Raw genomic sequence first — 16,945 nt, 5'->3', positions numbered from 1 at the left:
AGGTGCTCTACAGCCCAGGCAGGGGTCAGTTAGGGTCAAGACTGGCAGGCGGGGTCAGGAAAGAACCACCCAATGTGTCTGCTCCGCAGGCCTACCCGACCTGGCCTTGCCAACACTCTTTCCCCACAGCTGTTTTCACGAATATTTCGTTAAGTTTTGGAGAAAACAGCAATAAACACGCGCTCTCGCTCAGGACAACCTGGTGGCTCCCCCGCCACCCCACAGGGAGGATCCCGTCAGGACAGCCTCACCCCTGGTGGTGGATTGTGTGAATGCCCTGCTCACCTCTGCACTCCCGCTCTGGGTCACCCCAGTACCCATCCTGATACCAGGAGCAGTGCAGCCCCCAAATCCTGCCTGGCAGGGGCACTGACCCGTGACCTGAAGGAGGAGTGTGTGGCCAGTCCGCAGAAACAAAGAGCCTCCTCTGGGGGAGGGAGAAGGAAAGGAGAGCTCAGAGGCAGCACGCTGTCGCCTCCTCTCAGCCCTGTTCCTGCCCAGGCAGCACTCGTACCTGTGCTTGGCTGAGGGCTTCTCCCCTCCTGCTTCCTCTGGTCTGACCCTCTTGGCCGGCCCCCACCTTGTCCCCACATTGCCAGCCTCGCCTCCCACACACCGGCCCTCTGGGTTCTCAACTCCTGACCTGCTCCTCTGTGTCCTGAGTGGAGCACCCCACTGTTTCCAGACCCTCACCCCCCGACTCCCACCCTCTCCTCACCAAGGACTCGAGAACACACTTCAGACCTCATCTCATTCAGTCCCTGACGTCTCTCCTCCTGGAAACGCTCACTTCCCGCGGCCATCCATCTCTGCCTGCATCTCCCAATCCTCTCCCTCCGCCCATGTCTCCTCTGCCTCCTTCCCAGCCGCACCCGGCCCCACCCGTGCCACACTCATTCTGCTTGCCATGACCAACTCACAGTGTTTCACCTACACGCCGACACATGGCGGCACGCGGGGTCGGGCCCATGTGGTCTCATGTCTGCTCATAGCTAATGTTGCACAAGAGCACACACAGCTGCTTGCAGCCACACACACCACTGCTGGTAGTCACATTAACACTCACACTCACACCAGCCATAAATCACACCACAGGCACACACATTCACTCACACCTGGCCACTGCCACATGCTATGTGCGACAAGGGCTCACTCACCGGGTGATACACTGGCTGCAAAGTGTGTTGGGCACAGCGGTTGCAGGGCTCACAGCCTCGGGCCCCCCCCAGGTTCCAGAAGAGGGGGGCACAGCGGCTATAGTCCCGCCCCAGCGTGTGGGGGTAGCAGGGGCACTGCCCGCTGACCTGGTTGCAGAAGCAGGCTTCAGCCCCAGACAGGCACCTCGCAGGTATGGTGCCCCAGCGGTCACAGCCACAGCCCGGGGAGAGGAAGGGCTTGACGGGGTCTGAGGAAAGAGAACGCACCGCCTACCTTGGGATACCCTCACCCATCCCACTCACACACTCATGCCGGCAGCCCCCTTGGTGCAGGGCACTGCCCTGGAAGCCAGGTTCGCAGTGGGCACAGCTAGGGCCATGGCTGTGGTGCAGACAGCGTTGGCAGTGTCCACTGTGGGGGTCACAGGCGGCTGGATCACGGGATCAATATTGTTGTTGCACTGGCAGGGCTGGCACGGACTCCTTCTGGGGTCATCTCCTGGCCAAGGGTGCCCAAAGTAGCCCGAGGAGCAGCGGTCGCAGCAGGGGCCTGGAGTGGATTGGGGTCTGTGTGGGTTGTCTCAGTAGTCTTCCTGTACCTTTGGGGCCTCTGGGTCCCACTTAAGCAGCCAAAAGGTCTGAGGTCCGGCCAGGAGGGCAGAGGACACAATAGCTATATTATGACCCATCTTCTTGGCTTACAAGTTCCATGACTATAATTCCTCAAGAATGGGAACTTCTTGAGGAGAGGAGCGCACCCTGCAGCTCAAACACACAGGTGACACTGGCAAAGATTTGCCTCGTGGACCTGATGGGATTGTGAACAAGTGAGCAGGGCCATGGGTTTGTCGCTGCCAACCATGCCTCACCTGCATAGCCAGGTGCACAGAGACACAGGACACGTCCACTGGTGCTGTCCACATGGCCGGAAGTCCCATGATAGATGTCTGAGCCAGGGTGCCCAGGACAGAGGCAGGGCCGGCACTGCTGGCCTGAGCCCAGGGTGGGGTCTCCGTAGTAGCCATCCAAGCACCTGGGGGCAGAAGCACATGGAATGGGGCCTAGCCCACTCATCATGATCCCTCCCCAACCCTTCCAGTGGCAGCCTCACCTCTCACAGTGCTGGCCCATTGTGGCCCCGTGGCAGTCCTGGTAGACTCCTTTGAGTGGATGGCACAACTCAGCATAACAACCCAAGAGGCAAAGGTAGGAGTGGGGGGAAGAGGTGGGTGCAGTCCGCATGTAACATATGCATAAATGCCGTATGATTCACCTGCTCAGGACCGCCTCCCCAGAAGGCAAGCACAAGGACCCATTTTAAGAGGATGTTTTTACCCCAAACATCTGAGAATGTTTCAACTTAAAGCTTAAGGTTATAAAAAGCAGCAGCTCCATTGCAGGCACAGGGTTGGCAGCGTAGGAAGCTCCACCAGCCATAGAGGCAGCGGTCCCAGCAGCGACCAGCAAGGCACTGCCCGTTCACAGGGTTACAAGTGGCATTGGTGGCACCCTTGGTGTGGCAGCGGCACTCTGTGGGAAATGACAGGGCAATCAAGCCCTAGAGAAAGGAGATGGCTGGTCCCAGACACCACACCCACTGGCCCTGAAGGCTCACCACAGCAGCCAGTGGGCCGGAAGCCATATGTTCCAGGCCTGCAGTGGTCACAGGTATGACCAACGATGTTAGGGTGGCAGCGGCACTGCCCACCCAGCAGGGCACACTCGGTGCTCAGTGAACCCTGTGGGTGGCACTCACACGCTGCCAGGAGAAAGGGTAAGATCAGATGAACCTCGTGGAGCCTCCTGCAACCCCTATCCTTCAGCCCCCTCAAGCCAGGGCCACACACTCACCAAGGCCACCCCCCTGGAACAGGGCAGAGATGCTGCAGGCAAGGTGGGCACAGGCCTCAGGCATAGTGCTGGAAAGGCTCATCCTCGCTGCCTCCATGCAGCCCACCTTGTGGAGCTCCTGCAAGTGCCCCGTGGCCCCAGGGTCCACAGATCTCAGTCCAGGCAACCCTTTCACCTGTGGCAGGAGCACAACCTAGTAGGAAGGTAGAGGGTGGAGGGCAGGGGGTAGTGAACCCAGGCCCACTCACTAACACCTACAATGGAACTTCTGTACGTTGGCCCTCACAGCCCCTTCCCGCCCCTTTTCTGTTTCTCTTTTGATTCTGTTTCTCCTTCCTCTCCAATAGCCCTGATCTAGTCCAGGCAATGCCACCTCTCACTCAGAATCATTGAAGTATCTTCCCCCTAACAATCCATCCTCCCCATGTCTCTTCCCTGCTCAAATCCCTTCCAGGGCTCCCCATTTCCCCAGGATAAGCCCTTCGCCTGGCCCACAAGTTCCTGTGAGGTCTGGCACCTGCCAGTCTCACCTTCTATCCTTGGCATGTGCTTTTTGCTGCCTGATTCCCCTTCCCTACACTCTCCACCTGTCTCAATCCTCTTGGTGCAACTCTAGGTCTCCACAAGCCCCTGTCCCCTGAGCCCACTGCATCCATATTGTCCTGCTAATTTGTGTCTCCACCCAGATGTAGGGTGGAATCTCTAGGATCTCACCGAATCCAGAAGGATGGTGCCCCCTGCCCAGGTCTCCGCACCCCCTTGGTCCGCCATAGCCGCAGGGTCATGGAGTAGCGTGTTCCAGGTTCAAAGCAGAAAAGTCTGGATAGAAACACAGCTCTGCAGGGACTGGGGAGAGGAGTCAGGGTTGGGTAAGGAGGTCATGATCATGTGGTCCCAGGAATGCCCCATTTCCACTGTGCAGATATGGGGTCCAACATTTCATCATACGACCAATGGAAAAAGACCAACTTCTTAAGCCCCGCCGTGTTTTAAATTAGGTCCCTGTTTTGATTGTTCTATGACATGATGGTATTCCATATTGGGAGGTTTCTACTTTGTTTGGGTATTGCTTTGAATGTGTTGGCTACATAATAGGGTCTTGGTATTTTGGGGGTCATGGGGTCTAGCCTACCTGTGTACCTGGGTCAAGGCCACCTGGAACAGCTGCTCTGAGGGCAGCAGATGGGCACAGCGGGTACTGCTGGGCTGGGATTGATCACGGACCCTGACTAATGCCTGCCACTCTTCAGGTGCCTAGGGTTAGGGGCCAGTGGTCATAGAGCTGCCCCTACCCACCACCCGGCACCACCCATCCACCTGCCTGGCACCCATGCTACTGACCTGGGTCTCATAGTGTAGGACAATGTCACACTCCAGGGCAGGAGGCACTATGGGTGCCAGAAGAGAGAGGCCAGCCCCATCAACCACACGTGCAAAGTCTGAGCCAGTCCACAGTGTACAGCCAGCTCCCTGATGCAGGGGCAGGGGCTCCTTTGGGGTCTGGATGTGAGACACTGACTCCCAGGTCCAGACCACTCCAGGACCTAGGACCCTCAGGATTTAGGTTCCCATTCCTCTAAGACCCCAGGGACTCATAGCCCCGGGGCTTGGGCCCATCCCTACTAAGACCTAGTGGCCTGTGACCCAACCCTGTTCCTCACACTCCTCACCTTGGGCAGCTGGTATTTGTAACAGGCTCACCTGGCAGGGTGGAGGGCACACCGAGGGACACGCTGTCTCTGAAGTCGGGGCCTGAGCCAACCAGGGGAGGTCCCTGCGGCTTGTGTACAGTGGGGAGGAGCAGGCTCGGGGGCTCCCTGGGGGCAAGTCAGGTGTCAGTGTCCTCCCACACTGTCCTGGGTGAGGATTTTTTTTGTCCGTGCCGTGCAGCTTGTGGGATCCTACTTCCCCGAGCAGGGATCAAACCCTCGCCCGAGGCAGTGAGAGCTGGGAGTCCTAACCACAGGACTGCCAGGGAATTCCCTGTCCTGGGAATATGGACTCCATCCAAGACACCAAACTTCTGACCATGCTGATGCTGCCTCACTTGGACCTGCCTCACCTTCCTAACCCTGTCTGGCCTCTTCTTCCAACTAGCTGTCTCTGGACACTCTCTCCCTCCCCTGAGCACCAAGGTGTGAGCCTTGACTTCCTCCTGCCCCTGCCCTTCCTGGACACTCACAGGCAGCTGGGGGTCAGCAGGCTGGAGGCCCAGACCAAGCTCAGCTTCAGCAGTGGCCTGGTCGAGGGCAGCACAGAAGTACCCAGACCGGCGTTCACAGCAGTGGCGGCCACGGAGGTGGGGCCGGCAGAGGCCCTCCCTGCAGAACACCTGAGCCAGCATAGGGGTGGGGACGGGACAGAGTCAACTCCCAATTCTTGTCCCTTGACCTGGACCCCCAGTCCTTGCCTTGTACCTGTTGCTGTAGGCACCCCCCAAAGTCACAGTCACAGGGCCGACAGCCTAGAGAGTCACTACTCAGACCCCAGAAGTTGGGCTATAAGAGAGAGTAGGTGGGTGGAGGAGGGAAAGGAAGACCTGGGCAAGGAGAGGAGGGTCAGGAGCCTGGAAGGCCATATGCTGGGACTGCTCGTTGCAGGAAGAAGCAAGGGTGAGCCCAGGGCTGGAATGCTCTTCTGCCTCTGGCTGAGAAGTGGAGAGGAGACCCTGGTGTACTCCTGCACGGCTTCATGGAGGTGAGGTAAGAGGTAAGAAGATGAGGTCACAGCCAGGGGTAAAATAAAAGTTAAACAAAGGATTTGTAATGTTCAAGGAGAGGCAAGAAGGGGATACACTGAGTGTCCCTTCAAACACTTTTGCTGTGAAACACCTTTAAATTCAGTGCATAATACTGTTGTAACTCCTTTAAATGTTTTTCTTTCTTTTGTTCCCAAAGCTCCCACCTGAGGGCATGTGTTGGTTCAGCTAGCCAAGGTGGCGCTGACTCTAGTGACCAGGTCAGGAAGTGGCACCAACCCACCAGCAAGGCTTAGTCTACAGTCACAGATTACAACCTTGTACTTGTCAGCTTCTAGAAGCTCAGCACCCAAAATCAAGGTCAAATCAGAAGGTGAGTCAAGCCTCACCAGACAACGGCTGCAGTCCCATCCAGAGACAAAGCGTTTGCAGTGACAGGCACCACTGGAGAGATCACAGGCATGAGTGCCAGGGACGCAGCTCCGGGGATCGCATCTGCAGGCTAATCCATAGGGCTGTCAGGGTGCTAATTAGACTGCTGCAGGGGTAGGTAGGCGCATGCATTATTAGGGTAGTAATTGGGGGCAGAGCAAGGAGGACATGGGGGTGGGGGTCCACTCTGAGGGTCACTCACACTGGCAGCCCTTTGACTGCGAGAGGCTCAGGCCATAGCGACCAGGCCAGAGGAGTCACAGCGCTGGCCCCACACGTGAACTTTGCAGCGATACTGCCCAGAGAGGAGGCCCGAGGTTTCATCTGTGTGGGCATCACACAAACCCCCTTCCAGGGCACCCAAAGGGTTGCAGTCACAGGCTAGATCAGGGGTCAGAAGTGCAGACAGAGTCAGGTCAGAGGTCACCATTGAAACTGAAGGAACAGGGTCAGAATTAGGATTGGGGGTTGGAGGGCTCACGTTTGCAGGAGTGAAGGGAGCAGGGAGCCTCCCTGGGATCTCGGTGGAAGAAGGGCTGGCAGAGCTCACGGCGGCACCCAGCTGTGCTGTGTTGACATGCATCACACACACCTCCACTCACGTTGCCAGATGCGAGATACAGGGCCACGTCAAAGTGACAACTGCGGGCATGCCCATGACACTCACATTCTGGAGCAGAACAAGGAAGGTGGCTATGGAGTGGGCTGGCCTGGTAGGCATGGGGGTGCCCAGGCTCTGCTGCCTGCCATGGGTGGTCCTGGTGCAGGTCCTGGCAGCGCTCAGTGGGTACCAGCTCTGTGGTGGCAGGAGACACAAAGGCCATGCACCTGGCAGGGAGGATGGCAAGACGAGTCTGCCCTGGTCCCCCAGCTTGCCCTCCCACCAGCCACAGGATGCCCCTCCTACGGTACTCACCATGCCTTCCACGTTGTGTGGGACCCTGGGTGCAGGCCTGCACTCAGCGGCATGGCCATGGCACAGGCAGCTGCCTTGGACCACAAGCTCAGAGGGCATAGTAGTAGAAGGGGTGTCCCTTGAGGCCCCCTGGGGCCTGTCACCCAGTGTGTGCAGTTTGAAGTTCACACGGAGGTTAGTGACATGCAGGAGCTCTGGAGACAGATCGAGAGCCCTCAGGTACACTGGTTGTTACCCCTCTATGGCTGAGATAGAGAAGGAACTGGGGTGGGGTGGTCTCTCCCCTCTCTACATCATTGCAGCCACCTCCTCCAGCACCCATGCTGTAGAACTCCCCCATCCCTGCTCCCCTGATTATACCATTTTAGGATGACCACAGCCTAATGGTGATTATCCCACCTCTGCACTGTTCCAGACCTGATATCACTCCTGAGCTGAGACCTGCACATCCCATTGCTTCCTGGACACCCCTTTCTGGTATCTCTATAGATGCTAGAAACCTGCTTCCCCAAGGTAGTAAAGGATTCCAGTCCCCAGCCCGTCATTAGAAATCAGCTTATCATCCAGCCAAACCACATAAGGTATGTTTATTTATTGACCGCCTTTCTCATTTTTATGTCAGCTCCAAGACAGATAACTTGTCTATCTGCTCCCCACTGAGCAAGACCCAGAAGATGCCTGGCACACAGTGGGGCTCCATGGGCACTTGTTAAATGTACACATGGATGGAAAGATGGGTCCATGGCTCCTCTTGCTCCTCACAGCTTAAGTCAGCTACCAAGCCGAGGCCACCTCCTGTATCTCTTTGCCAGAGCTCCCCTTTCTCTTGATCAGAGGAACACACAACAGCTGCTCTAGGCCCTAGTAGGGCGGGGTGTGTGTGTGCGTGTGTGTGCGCGTGCTCAGGGTAAGTAGTTGGTAATAATCGAAGTCAAGGTGGGTGGAGAACGTAGAATGTAGAGAAAAAGCTACTTCGGGGTTTGTCCTCCTGGTACTCTCCTGGCCTGGCTCTGGGCTGCCCTGCTGGGTTATGATTATGTCTCTCTTGTCCTTTAACAAGACTTCTGTTTTACAAGGAAGAGGTCACACCCAGAGACGCCCTGGCGCCACCTGGAGGCAGCTTCAGGAACGCAGGGTACCAATTAGGGCCAGGGTGATGAATCAAAGTGGGAGGGCAGACAGGGGACCGTGATGGGGAACAGTGACGGTGGCTCACAAAGGGAAGAGTTATGAGGTACAGTGTGATAGGAGCAGAGGTGGGGGACAAAGATTGGGCTGGCATGGCCAGCAGTGATGAGGATCACAATGGGGCCTCACAAAGGAATTCAGTGATGGGGCAGAGATAAGGGACAGAGATGAAAACTGCTACCCATGCCAGTCCCTATGCACTGGGCACAGGTATGGGGAACATGGGACAGGAATGGGGAGCCATAACAGGGACCATAATGCAGCAGAGCTGGGAAACAATCCTTGGGGGACTGGGCTGGCTTGCCCGCTACCCTGCCCCACGGGTGTGCATACCCAGGTAGGACCTCACCTTCCACCAGTGAGTATCTGGTTTTCCCAACAAAGGAGTACAAGACTGGCTGTGGGGATAATTACCCTGAACCTTGGTATTATTTGGGTTCTCCACCAGAATGGCTGGATCCGGAACTTTGAAATTACCTAAGCAGCAAGCCTGAGCCTCTGGCTTCATCCCAGGGCCCAACCCCCCTTCCTCTGGGCCTGACCTCTCCCTCAGTGGAAGGCTCAATGTCTTGAGTAACGCTGCTCACAGATGAGGTCACTGACTCTGTGGCCAGGGGAAAGAGAAATCCCAGGAAAGAGGCCTAAGCAGTTGTGGGCAAAGTAGCGGTACATGTGCCAGAAGTGGCCATGGTCCACTGAGCGCTCAAGGAGCAGAGCCAGAATGTCTGGGGACAGGAGGGGGTCCTTGGGTCACCAGGGGCAAACATCACCGGTGGCCATCAGGTCAGGAGGCAGAGAATAAGCTTTCAGTCTCGGGCACTGGGTCACCCTGAAAGTCATGATGAGGTGGGTAAAGTAAAAGGCATCTTCTAGGTCCAGCTGGTGACATTCTCAACACCTGTAACCACAAGGGCTGGTCAGTGGCCAGGCCTTGACCCTGATCCCAGCCCTGCACACATGGGCACACAAGAACCCTCACCACGCTCTGCTTGCCACCAGGTCTTTTTGCCACCAGGACCACTCTGGGAGATCACATTCTCAATGCCATGGCTTTTCCAGTCCCGAGAGTCACAAAAGAAGCAATTCTCAGCATCCTGGAGCGCCCAATGAGACTGACTAGTCAGGAGGTGCTTGGTTGGCTACAACCCCCTCCAAAATTTCACAGCACAGGCCTCTCCCTCTGACTCTCGTCAATGACCTGAACTCCCACAGGTGCTGAACCTGCCCAAGAAAATCCAAGATACCATCTCCAGAGCCCATACCCTCCTCCCTATCTGTAGGTTACTGACAATGCAGTACAGTTCAGGGCCATGGAGGCCACAGGTGGATGAGGTTCGAAGGACCTGGCCACAGCCAATAATCAGGTTGCTGGTAGACGGGTAGCAGCTGCCGCCTGAGCAGCCGAGTGGAGGAAGTTTGTCTGGCACCTCCCGGGCAACTGTTCTGGGAGCCTGGACTGGGAGGGGCAGGGTCTGAGTATAGAGATCCTAGGGGTACGCCCCCCACCTCACCCCATCCCACAGCGTGGCCCGATGATTTCTTCTCCCCCTCCACATGGCTCTCAGGTAAAAAGACCACCTCTCACCCATCGGTGGCAGCAGCAGCAGAGCTGAAAGGAGGGGCTAGCCCGACTGGGGGTCCTGGGCAGTTGGAGCTAGAATCAGGCCCGAGAGAGAGAGAATACAGAGTGTGCCCCTAGCTGGGCTGCCCTTGAGGATCTGAGTGTGGCCCTCAGGTCCTTCCCCATACTCACATGGTAGATGAACTCAAGGCTGCCAGAGGCAAGGAGCATGCAGGGTTGTGGAGTCATGGTGCAGCTGGGAGAAGGGGGGGGGAGTCCCCAGAGCCTGGGAAACCAAGAGAGGCCGTGCCCAGGGAAAGGATATTAATAGCAGTCACCAGATGCAGAAGAAAGGTGGGGAGGGGGGCACCAAGAAGCAGAGCTTCTCTACAGGTCCGCCATCCAACGTAGCTGGTGCTCATGCGGCCAGGGTTCAGACTAACCCTCAGAGACAGAAAGGATCCAATTCTCATTCAAATGAGGCTTCCACCCCTAGCTCTGAAAGGCTGTTCGTCTCCAGGAGCCTCTGGGGAATGTATCCCCCTCCCCGCCAGCCCCAGCCACTGCCTTTCAGGCTGGGCAGACAGTGAAGGACTGGCAGATGGGCAGGGAGCTAGTTTTGTTCAGGGCTCAGGGCCCTGTCCCCTCTCCAAAGCAGGAAGAACCAATAATGTCTGAACATACAGGCCCCTGTTGGAAGACATGCTGAGGCTGGACCTGGGAATAGAGCACTTGGAACCCAGGCAGAAAGCACTGAGAGGCAGTGTGGAAACTCTCCAGGCTCAGAGACCGCAGCACTCCACCCATCCAAGATAATTCCTTGGTCAGTGAGGGGACTCTGTGGCCCTACAACCCAGAGCCACCCTGGCCCCTGACTCAAGCCCCAACCCCTTGCCACCAACTGGGGAAGTCGAGGATAGTCCCTCTCCAGAAAGAAGCAGAGGAAAGAATAGGCAGAAGTACTTTAGCCGATTTAGGCCCCGCCCTACCCCAGACAAGCCCACACAAAGTGCCAAGGTTTCAGCCAGAGTAGACTGGAAGACAAGGCCAGGCTGTCTGCACCGCCCCTTCCCTGGCCTAAAAACCTGCAGGCTGCAAGGTTCCCCACAGAGCCACCTATTGTCCTCCTCCAAGGGAGCTATCTGGATAACAAACCAGGGCAGCCCCAAGCGGAGGTGTCCCACCTTAGAGTGGCTCTGCCCCTGCCCTCAGGGGCCCGGAGGCTGCCCTTCACTCACATCCATGACCTTCCCTGGGCTACCAGGACCCTCTCTGGCATTCCTGTTCCTGGGGCTACCTTTCCTAAACACTCAAGCTGGCTTACCAGCAGTCACACACACAAAAAAAGACCATGGAGTGTGGGCAGGGAGACTGGAAGGTGGAAAGGTATAAAACGTGATAGATGGAATAGTGGACATACAACTTGAAGAGTAACAAGTCACAGTGCGTCGCGCCATGAGACCACCCCTCCCACCCGCCCACCCCACCCCACATCCTCCAGTCTCTGAAAGGAGGCTGGTGGCTCTCAGGGCCCTGGAGAGGCACCCAGAGTCCTTAGGGTTGTGGAATCCATGGGCATTGCACACTGTGCCACTGGCCACAGACAACTGGGCTCAGTTTCCCCGAACATTGCTACGTGAAGGAATCAGGGTGCTGAGTATGGCAGCAATGGCTGAAGTCGTATTACAGGGGAAAGGTTCACACGGAGGATCCGCTGAGCCTGCTGCCGCACCTCATGGTCTGAGGACTGCCTGTCCACCTTGATGGCCCGGAATTTCAGCAGCTTTGCCGTTCCAGATCCTAGCCATACCTTAGGGGATTGGGGCCCAAGCCGTATTCTCTTCTGGGGAGGAAGATCCTTTGCCTCCTCAGTCCTTTTCCTCTTCTGTCCCACAGTCTCAGGGCAGCTTTTCCGGCCCCTCCTTGCAGTCCTGGCCTGAACAGACCTTTTTGGCCTGCCCCTGCCCCTGGGCTGGGTCCGAGCCACCTTGGCCTTAGCCCGCACTGCCTTGGGCCTGGCCCTGGCCCGCACTGCCTTGGCCCTGGCCCTGGCCCGCACTGCCTTGGCCTTGGCCCTGGCCCGCACTGCCTTGGCCTTAGCCTTGGCCCGTACTGCCTTGGCCTTGGCCTTGATCCGTGCTGCCTTGGCTTTTGCCCGGGCCTTGGCAGCTTTGGCTTGTGTTCGAGCCACCTTGGCCTGGGCACGGGCAACTTTGGCCTGGGTTGTTTTGGTGCCCAGAGCACAGCCACCTTTCATTTGTGGGCCACTGAGGGAACCAGAGGCTTTGTAGGTCTTGCTCTGGGGCCCAGTGCCTTGTCGGGGTCCAGCCCTGGGGCCTCTTCGAGTCAGACACTTGGGGTCCTTGCTTGTGGCTTTTCTGGGAGCTTTGGGCTGGGAATTCCCCAGCCTCTTCCCTGGACCTTTCCGCAGCTTCAGGGGAGAGTCTGCAAGTGAGAGCTGCAGTGACTGTGCCTTGTGCTTGGCACCCAAGCAGGGCATGGGAGTCTTGAGTGGAACCAGGGCCTCAAGGACAACAGAGAGCCTCATGGCAGGGTAGACACCTGGATAGAGGTGGGTGGGAAAGCCCACTGCTGCACCCCGGGCACGGCTGGCATTTGACTGCTTCAGGGAGCTCAGTAGCAGGTTGGTGGTGGCATGCTTGGCGAGGGCTGGTGTGGATGCTTTGGCCAGCCTGCCAGACAGTGGCATGGGGAGCAGTGTGGCCCGGCCTGCAGGCAGCCGCATGGCAGTTCGGGGAGCACTGGCTGGAGGTGATGTGGCAGCTGGGGTGGGGGCACGAGCCTGAAGCTTTGTCTGGCTTGGGGGGTTGGCTGTGCACGAACTATAGCCATAGACATCACCGCTGCGCAGGATGGTTGGTTGGAAACCATCATCCCGCAGGCCCTGCAGGAAGGCCACAAGCTGGGCCTCAGTGGCACTGAGATCCTGGCTCATGGGGTTAAAGACAAGCAGCGCTTCCTCCAGGGCCTTCTTCCCTGCCGTGGAGATCCGCGACCAGGAGTGCACAGCTTTCTCCTCCACATGCTGCACCACCACGCTCATGGCATTAGGCACTGCAGATCTGCCTGGGTATCAGCAAACCAGCGCTTGGCACCTCCAAGGCAAGAGGAAAAGAGTCAATAAGAACGGCACCGACATAGGGGACAGGACCAGTAGATAGGTCCATCAGGGCCAGCATTCTTCACAATAACATCTATTGACACAGAGGGGTCTGGCCAGAGTGAGCCACTCCTTGGGGCAAAACCCTGGTCTTCTCCACCTATCACGGTGGAGGGTGGGGGGTAGAGGTGGGGGACTCATATGGGTCAGAGGCAGCTTCTTCAGGATACATGCCCATAAGCTCATCAGAGCCGTCCAACCTGCTGACGGGCCCCTGGAAAGATCTGGGCCTGGCCAAATTCCTAGTATTAGACTCAACACTGGGAATACAGGCAAATATCTCTGTCTTCCAGGAGCCCTGTACAGAAGGCAAGATAGAGATACCCTCAAGGTTCTTGGGAATGCACACTGGCACACAGCTCAGCTTGCCAATGGGTAAGGGAAGGATTCCCGGGAGAGGAATACTCAAGTGGGACATGAATGATGAATAGGAAAGGACCAGATGGAGATGGAGCAAAAAGGGCAACAGCCAATGCAATGGCTCCGAAGTGAGAAAGAGTAAGGCAGACTTGGTGTGATTGGAATCTGTGGTCAGGGCTGGGAGGTCTAGCTGGAAAAACAGGGGACAGCAGGGCAATACAAGCTTTGAATGTTCCTTGAATGCTGGCCAAAGGGCCCAGACTTACATCCAAAGTCCATGACCATCTCTGTTCCTACAGCTGCTGCTGTTCAGGTGCCCAGGGGTGGACCTCCCTGCCCACCAGAAGTTCTGCTTTCAGAGTTCCCAGACAGTCCACTCAGAGGTTCAATTCCTAGCACTAGAGCCACGGAGACCAACCCCAGGCAGGGAAAAAGCCAGACTCTCCTTCAACATAAACTAAAAAGATGATGAGTAGCAGGTACTAATAACTATCTCTAGGCAATCAGGCAGCCTGGGGCCAGGCAGCCAGACCAAGAGCCCAAGGTCTGGGAGCCAATGACTCCGAGTAAGATGATTAATGAAGTGGATCCTAGAGATTTGAACTGTCCTAATTAGGGCTTGGAAGCAGACTTTGGTACAGCCCATTTAGAGCTGTCTGGGAAGACCCAAGTTGTCCCAGGCTTCTCCTTAAAAGCTGGAGGCCGTCAATCATGACTAACATCTAGTCTAACCCATCACTGAGGGGTCCCAGAGACAGCTCCGTAGCTGCACAGAATTAAAAGATCAGCTGGGATCAAGCAAGTCCCTGGGGCCAAGAGGTGAGTCTGTGCAGCTTCTTCCTCCCCCTAGTGGAGCAGAAGTTTTCAGAATTCCCTGGAGGAAGTGCCCTGGGGCTCTTTGTTTGGAAACATTCTTGGATTCTCAGGTGTCTCGGGCACTTCCCCTCTCCAGAGGCCATTCTCCAAGTACAGTCCTTACACATGACTTTAGTTCTTTTATTTTTTTCCCAAGGGGTGTAGTTCCCAGGGCTGTGAACTGTACAATAAGGAGGGGCCTGTTACCTCCAGGCACAGATACTGGGGGTAAACCAGGGTCCCTTCCGCCCAGGTCGGCCTGGGCCCTTGGGAGGGGTCTCCTGGGCTTTCCAAGAGGCTCCGGAAAACAGAGACTGCAGCCCGACCCCTGACTTCCCTTCACAAGTGTCCCCGGGGCCGGCCGGGGAAGCTGATGAAAGATGCGGGACGGGAGCGGCCCTGTCCAAGCGGAACTGGGGTGGGGGCAGATCAGGGCCCTCAGGCTGGGGGTCCGCGTCCCTGGGACCGAAGCCGACGGTAGGAGCGGGGGGCCTCAGAGGAAGCGAAATGCACGGGGCAGGCGGTGGGAGCGCGACCGGGTCGCACAGCCCCAGGGTGGGGGTCTTTGGGCACGGGGTGGGGGTGGGGGTTGGGGGTCTCGGCCGGGCCGGCGGAGGGCGCTGGTCCCGAAGGAGCCGGCCGCCCGGCCCATCCGCCCTGCCGCCTCGCGGACGATCCCTCCGCGGCGTGGCTAGGCCCACGGCCCCAACCTACCGGCGCCGCCGCGGGGACCCAGGACGCGCCTCTGCGCCGCCTCCGCTGCTCCAACATGGCCGCCTGCTGCGCACCGGAAGTGCGCCGCGCTTCCGCTTCCGGGACCTGGCCCGCCCTAGTGACCCTTGACCCCCCGAGACCCCATTTCCCCCAAAGTCTGGGGGCGGGACAAGCGGGAACCAGAGAAGACTTCCTGGAGGAGGTGGCAGAGGGGACCGCTCTAATCCCTTGCGGGCCTGTGCAGGAGTGTGAGGGGCAGAGGCGCTTTCGGCCGCTGCCCCAGGCAGGACTGCACCAGACTAGCATTGGATTAGGGGCCTGTCTGACACCTTCTCTGAGGGGCTTGATGGTGGAACGACATGTGGGAGGGATCTTTGGCAAGGTCCAAGCTATCCTTCACCCTTTTAGTCCTCCCGCAGCCACTGACAAGGCCCGCCTCTGTCCCAGGTGCCTGAACGGAGGGTGAAAGAGCAGTGCGCCCTGCCTGAGAGTGTCCCTCTGGAGCCTCTTTGTACCTCCTCTGAGGGCAGCAGCCCTTGCCCTATTCCTGAGAGTGGGCCCACTGCATGTGGTATGAAAGGCTGGTTTGCACACATTTGTTGCAAATAAGCCCAAAACTGGGCATGTCCAATCTGAGAGTCCCAGCATACCAGTGTGGGCCTGAGTGTACTTGCTTAGGAGCATGCCCACAGGTGTGGTGGGAGGACCCTGGTCCAGCCTCAGCTCCCCCAGTGGCAGGAAGCCCTCCCTAAAGTCTTAACTCTTCCCCAAATCCCTGCTTTTTGGCCTAAGAGATTGGGACCTCTTTCTACCTGTATAGTCTTTCCACATGTACCCTGGGGCCAGCAGAGGGGTGGTGGTTACAGGGCTCACTACCCAAGCAGCATCAGATGAGAGGACACAGGTAAAAATTAACCCTAGGAGTCTAAAGGGTCAGAATGGTCTCTATTGCTCTGACCAAAGGCACTTCTTGGTCAAGGGCCCCCAACTCCAGGTTGGGAGTCAACCTGGAAGTCCTGGTTTCATGGATGAGATGGTGGGGGCATCTGTACTTGGGTCAGAGCCTGAGCTAAGAGGCAAAAATATTGTCATAACTCTTGGACCTGACATGTACAGTGGTGCAAATTTGGTAGCTGGGGGGCAGGTGGAAGCCTATGGGCAGTCACAGAGTGTGACTGGATGCTTCATTTGGGGACTGGTTGATAGCCCTCCTCACTCCCCATAAAACCCCAGGATCCTCTACCTGATCTATGTTTCCCTGCCTATACAGAGGGGTCTGAGCACCTCTAGAGAGAAACACTCACCCCACCCTAGGCCTCACCTTGTGCACCTGAGCTTCTCAGGGCCTCAGCCCTGATGGTGGGGTCCTCAGTGCCTTTAAGCATAGCCAAGATGTCCAGCAGGAAATGCAAACTCTCCTGCTCCTCTGGGGTCAATGCTTCTGGCCCCTTGTATTGGTAGAGAGAAGGGAAGGATGGGGTTTCAAGGGCCAGGGTCTCGGGGGTTGCAATCAGGAAGTCCCACCTTAGCACTCCCAGTCCCCAACTGTGGGTGAGCCCCATCTCTGCCCCATCCATGGTTGAAGATTAGTTGTTCACTCTTAGGACCAATCCAGCCTCATCTTCTGCCCAAGTTGTCTTCTACAGCTTCTCTAAAGCCAGCAGTGTTGGCCCCCTGTGTGCAGGTGGGGCCAGGCCTTTGTAAACAGAAGCCACTTCCACGAAGAAGCAGAGCCCAGCCTGTAGGGATGACATGGGCCTAGGTGTGTCCTGGAAAGAGGATACGTCTCTGGTGATGTCCAGCCTAGAGGTCAGCGCAAAGTGGAGGACAAAAAAAGTTAGGTCCATCCCTAGTCTGTGTCCCTTCCACACATTAGAACTGTGGGGATGATATGGGTTCAGGGAAATGGTCTGGGGTACCTAGCTTCCTGAGGGGAGGCTGATACTTTTGCCTCTTGGTACCCAGTATGTCCCAGATGGAACCCTCTGGGATCATTCATCAGGGCCAAGTCTGACTTGACCTGGACTTTGGT

At 57.2% G+C, this 16,945-nt stretch overlaps 2 protein-coding genes across 2 annotated transcripts; both read right to left on the bottom strand.

Moving 5' to 3' along the window:
• Positions 1 to 4,136: 4,136 nt before the first annotated feature.
• On the bottom strand, positions 4,137 to 10,052 carry LOC137774016 (laminin subunit beta-2-like). The gene is given in 16 exon segments (XM_068559157.1): positions 4,137 to 4,177; positions 4,301 to 4,396; positions 4,710 to 4,825; positions 5,191 to 5,340; positions 5,442 to 5,506; positions 6,096 to 6,208; positions 6,341 to 6,388; positions 6,391 to 6,519; positions 6,620 to 6,921; positions 6,923 to 6,966; positions 7,055 to 7,248; positions 8,657 to 8,732; positions 8,785 to 8,811; positions 8,813 to 8,986; positions 9,828 to 9,896; positions 9,996 to 10,052. Coding segments are annotated over 16 exon segments (1,701 nt in total).
• Positions 10,053 to 11,295: 1,243 nt separating this feature from the next.
• On the bottom strand, positions 11,296 to 14,983 carry CCDC71 (coiled-coil domain containing 71). The gene is made up of 2 exons (XM_068557873.1): positions 14,914 to 14,983; positions 11,296 to 12,919 (listed from the first exon to the last, which is right to left on the bottom strand). The coding sequence occupies exon 2, from the start codon at positions 12,865 to 12,867 to the stop codon at positions 11,449 to 11,451; it is 1,419 nt and encodes a 472-aa protein (XP_068413974.1). The 5' UTR covers positions 12,868 to 12,919; positions 14,914 to 14,983; the 3' UTR covers positions 11,296 to 11,448.
• Between the last annotated feature and the right edge of the window lie 1,962 nt (positions 14,984 to 16,945).

This window comes from Eschrichtius robustus, chromosome 12, assembly GCF_028021215.1.
Source record: "Eschrichtius robustus isolate mEscRob2 chromosome 12, mEscRob2.pri, whole genome shotgun sequence".
NCBI lineage: Eukaryota > Metazoa > Chordata > Mammalia > Artiodactyla > Eschrichtiidae > Eschrichtius > Eschrichtius robustus.
This window is presented reverse-complemented; position numbering and strand designations above follow the sequence as displayed.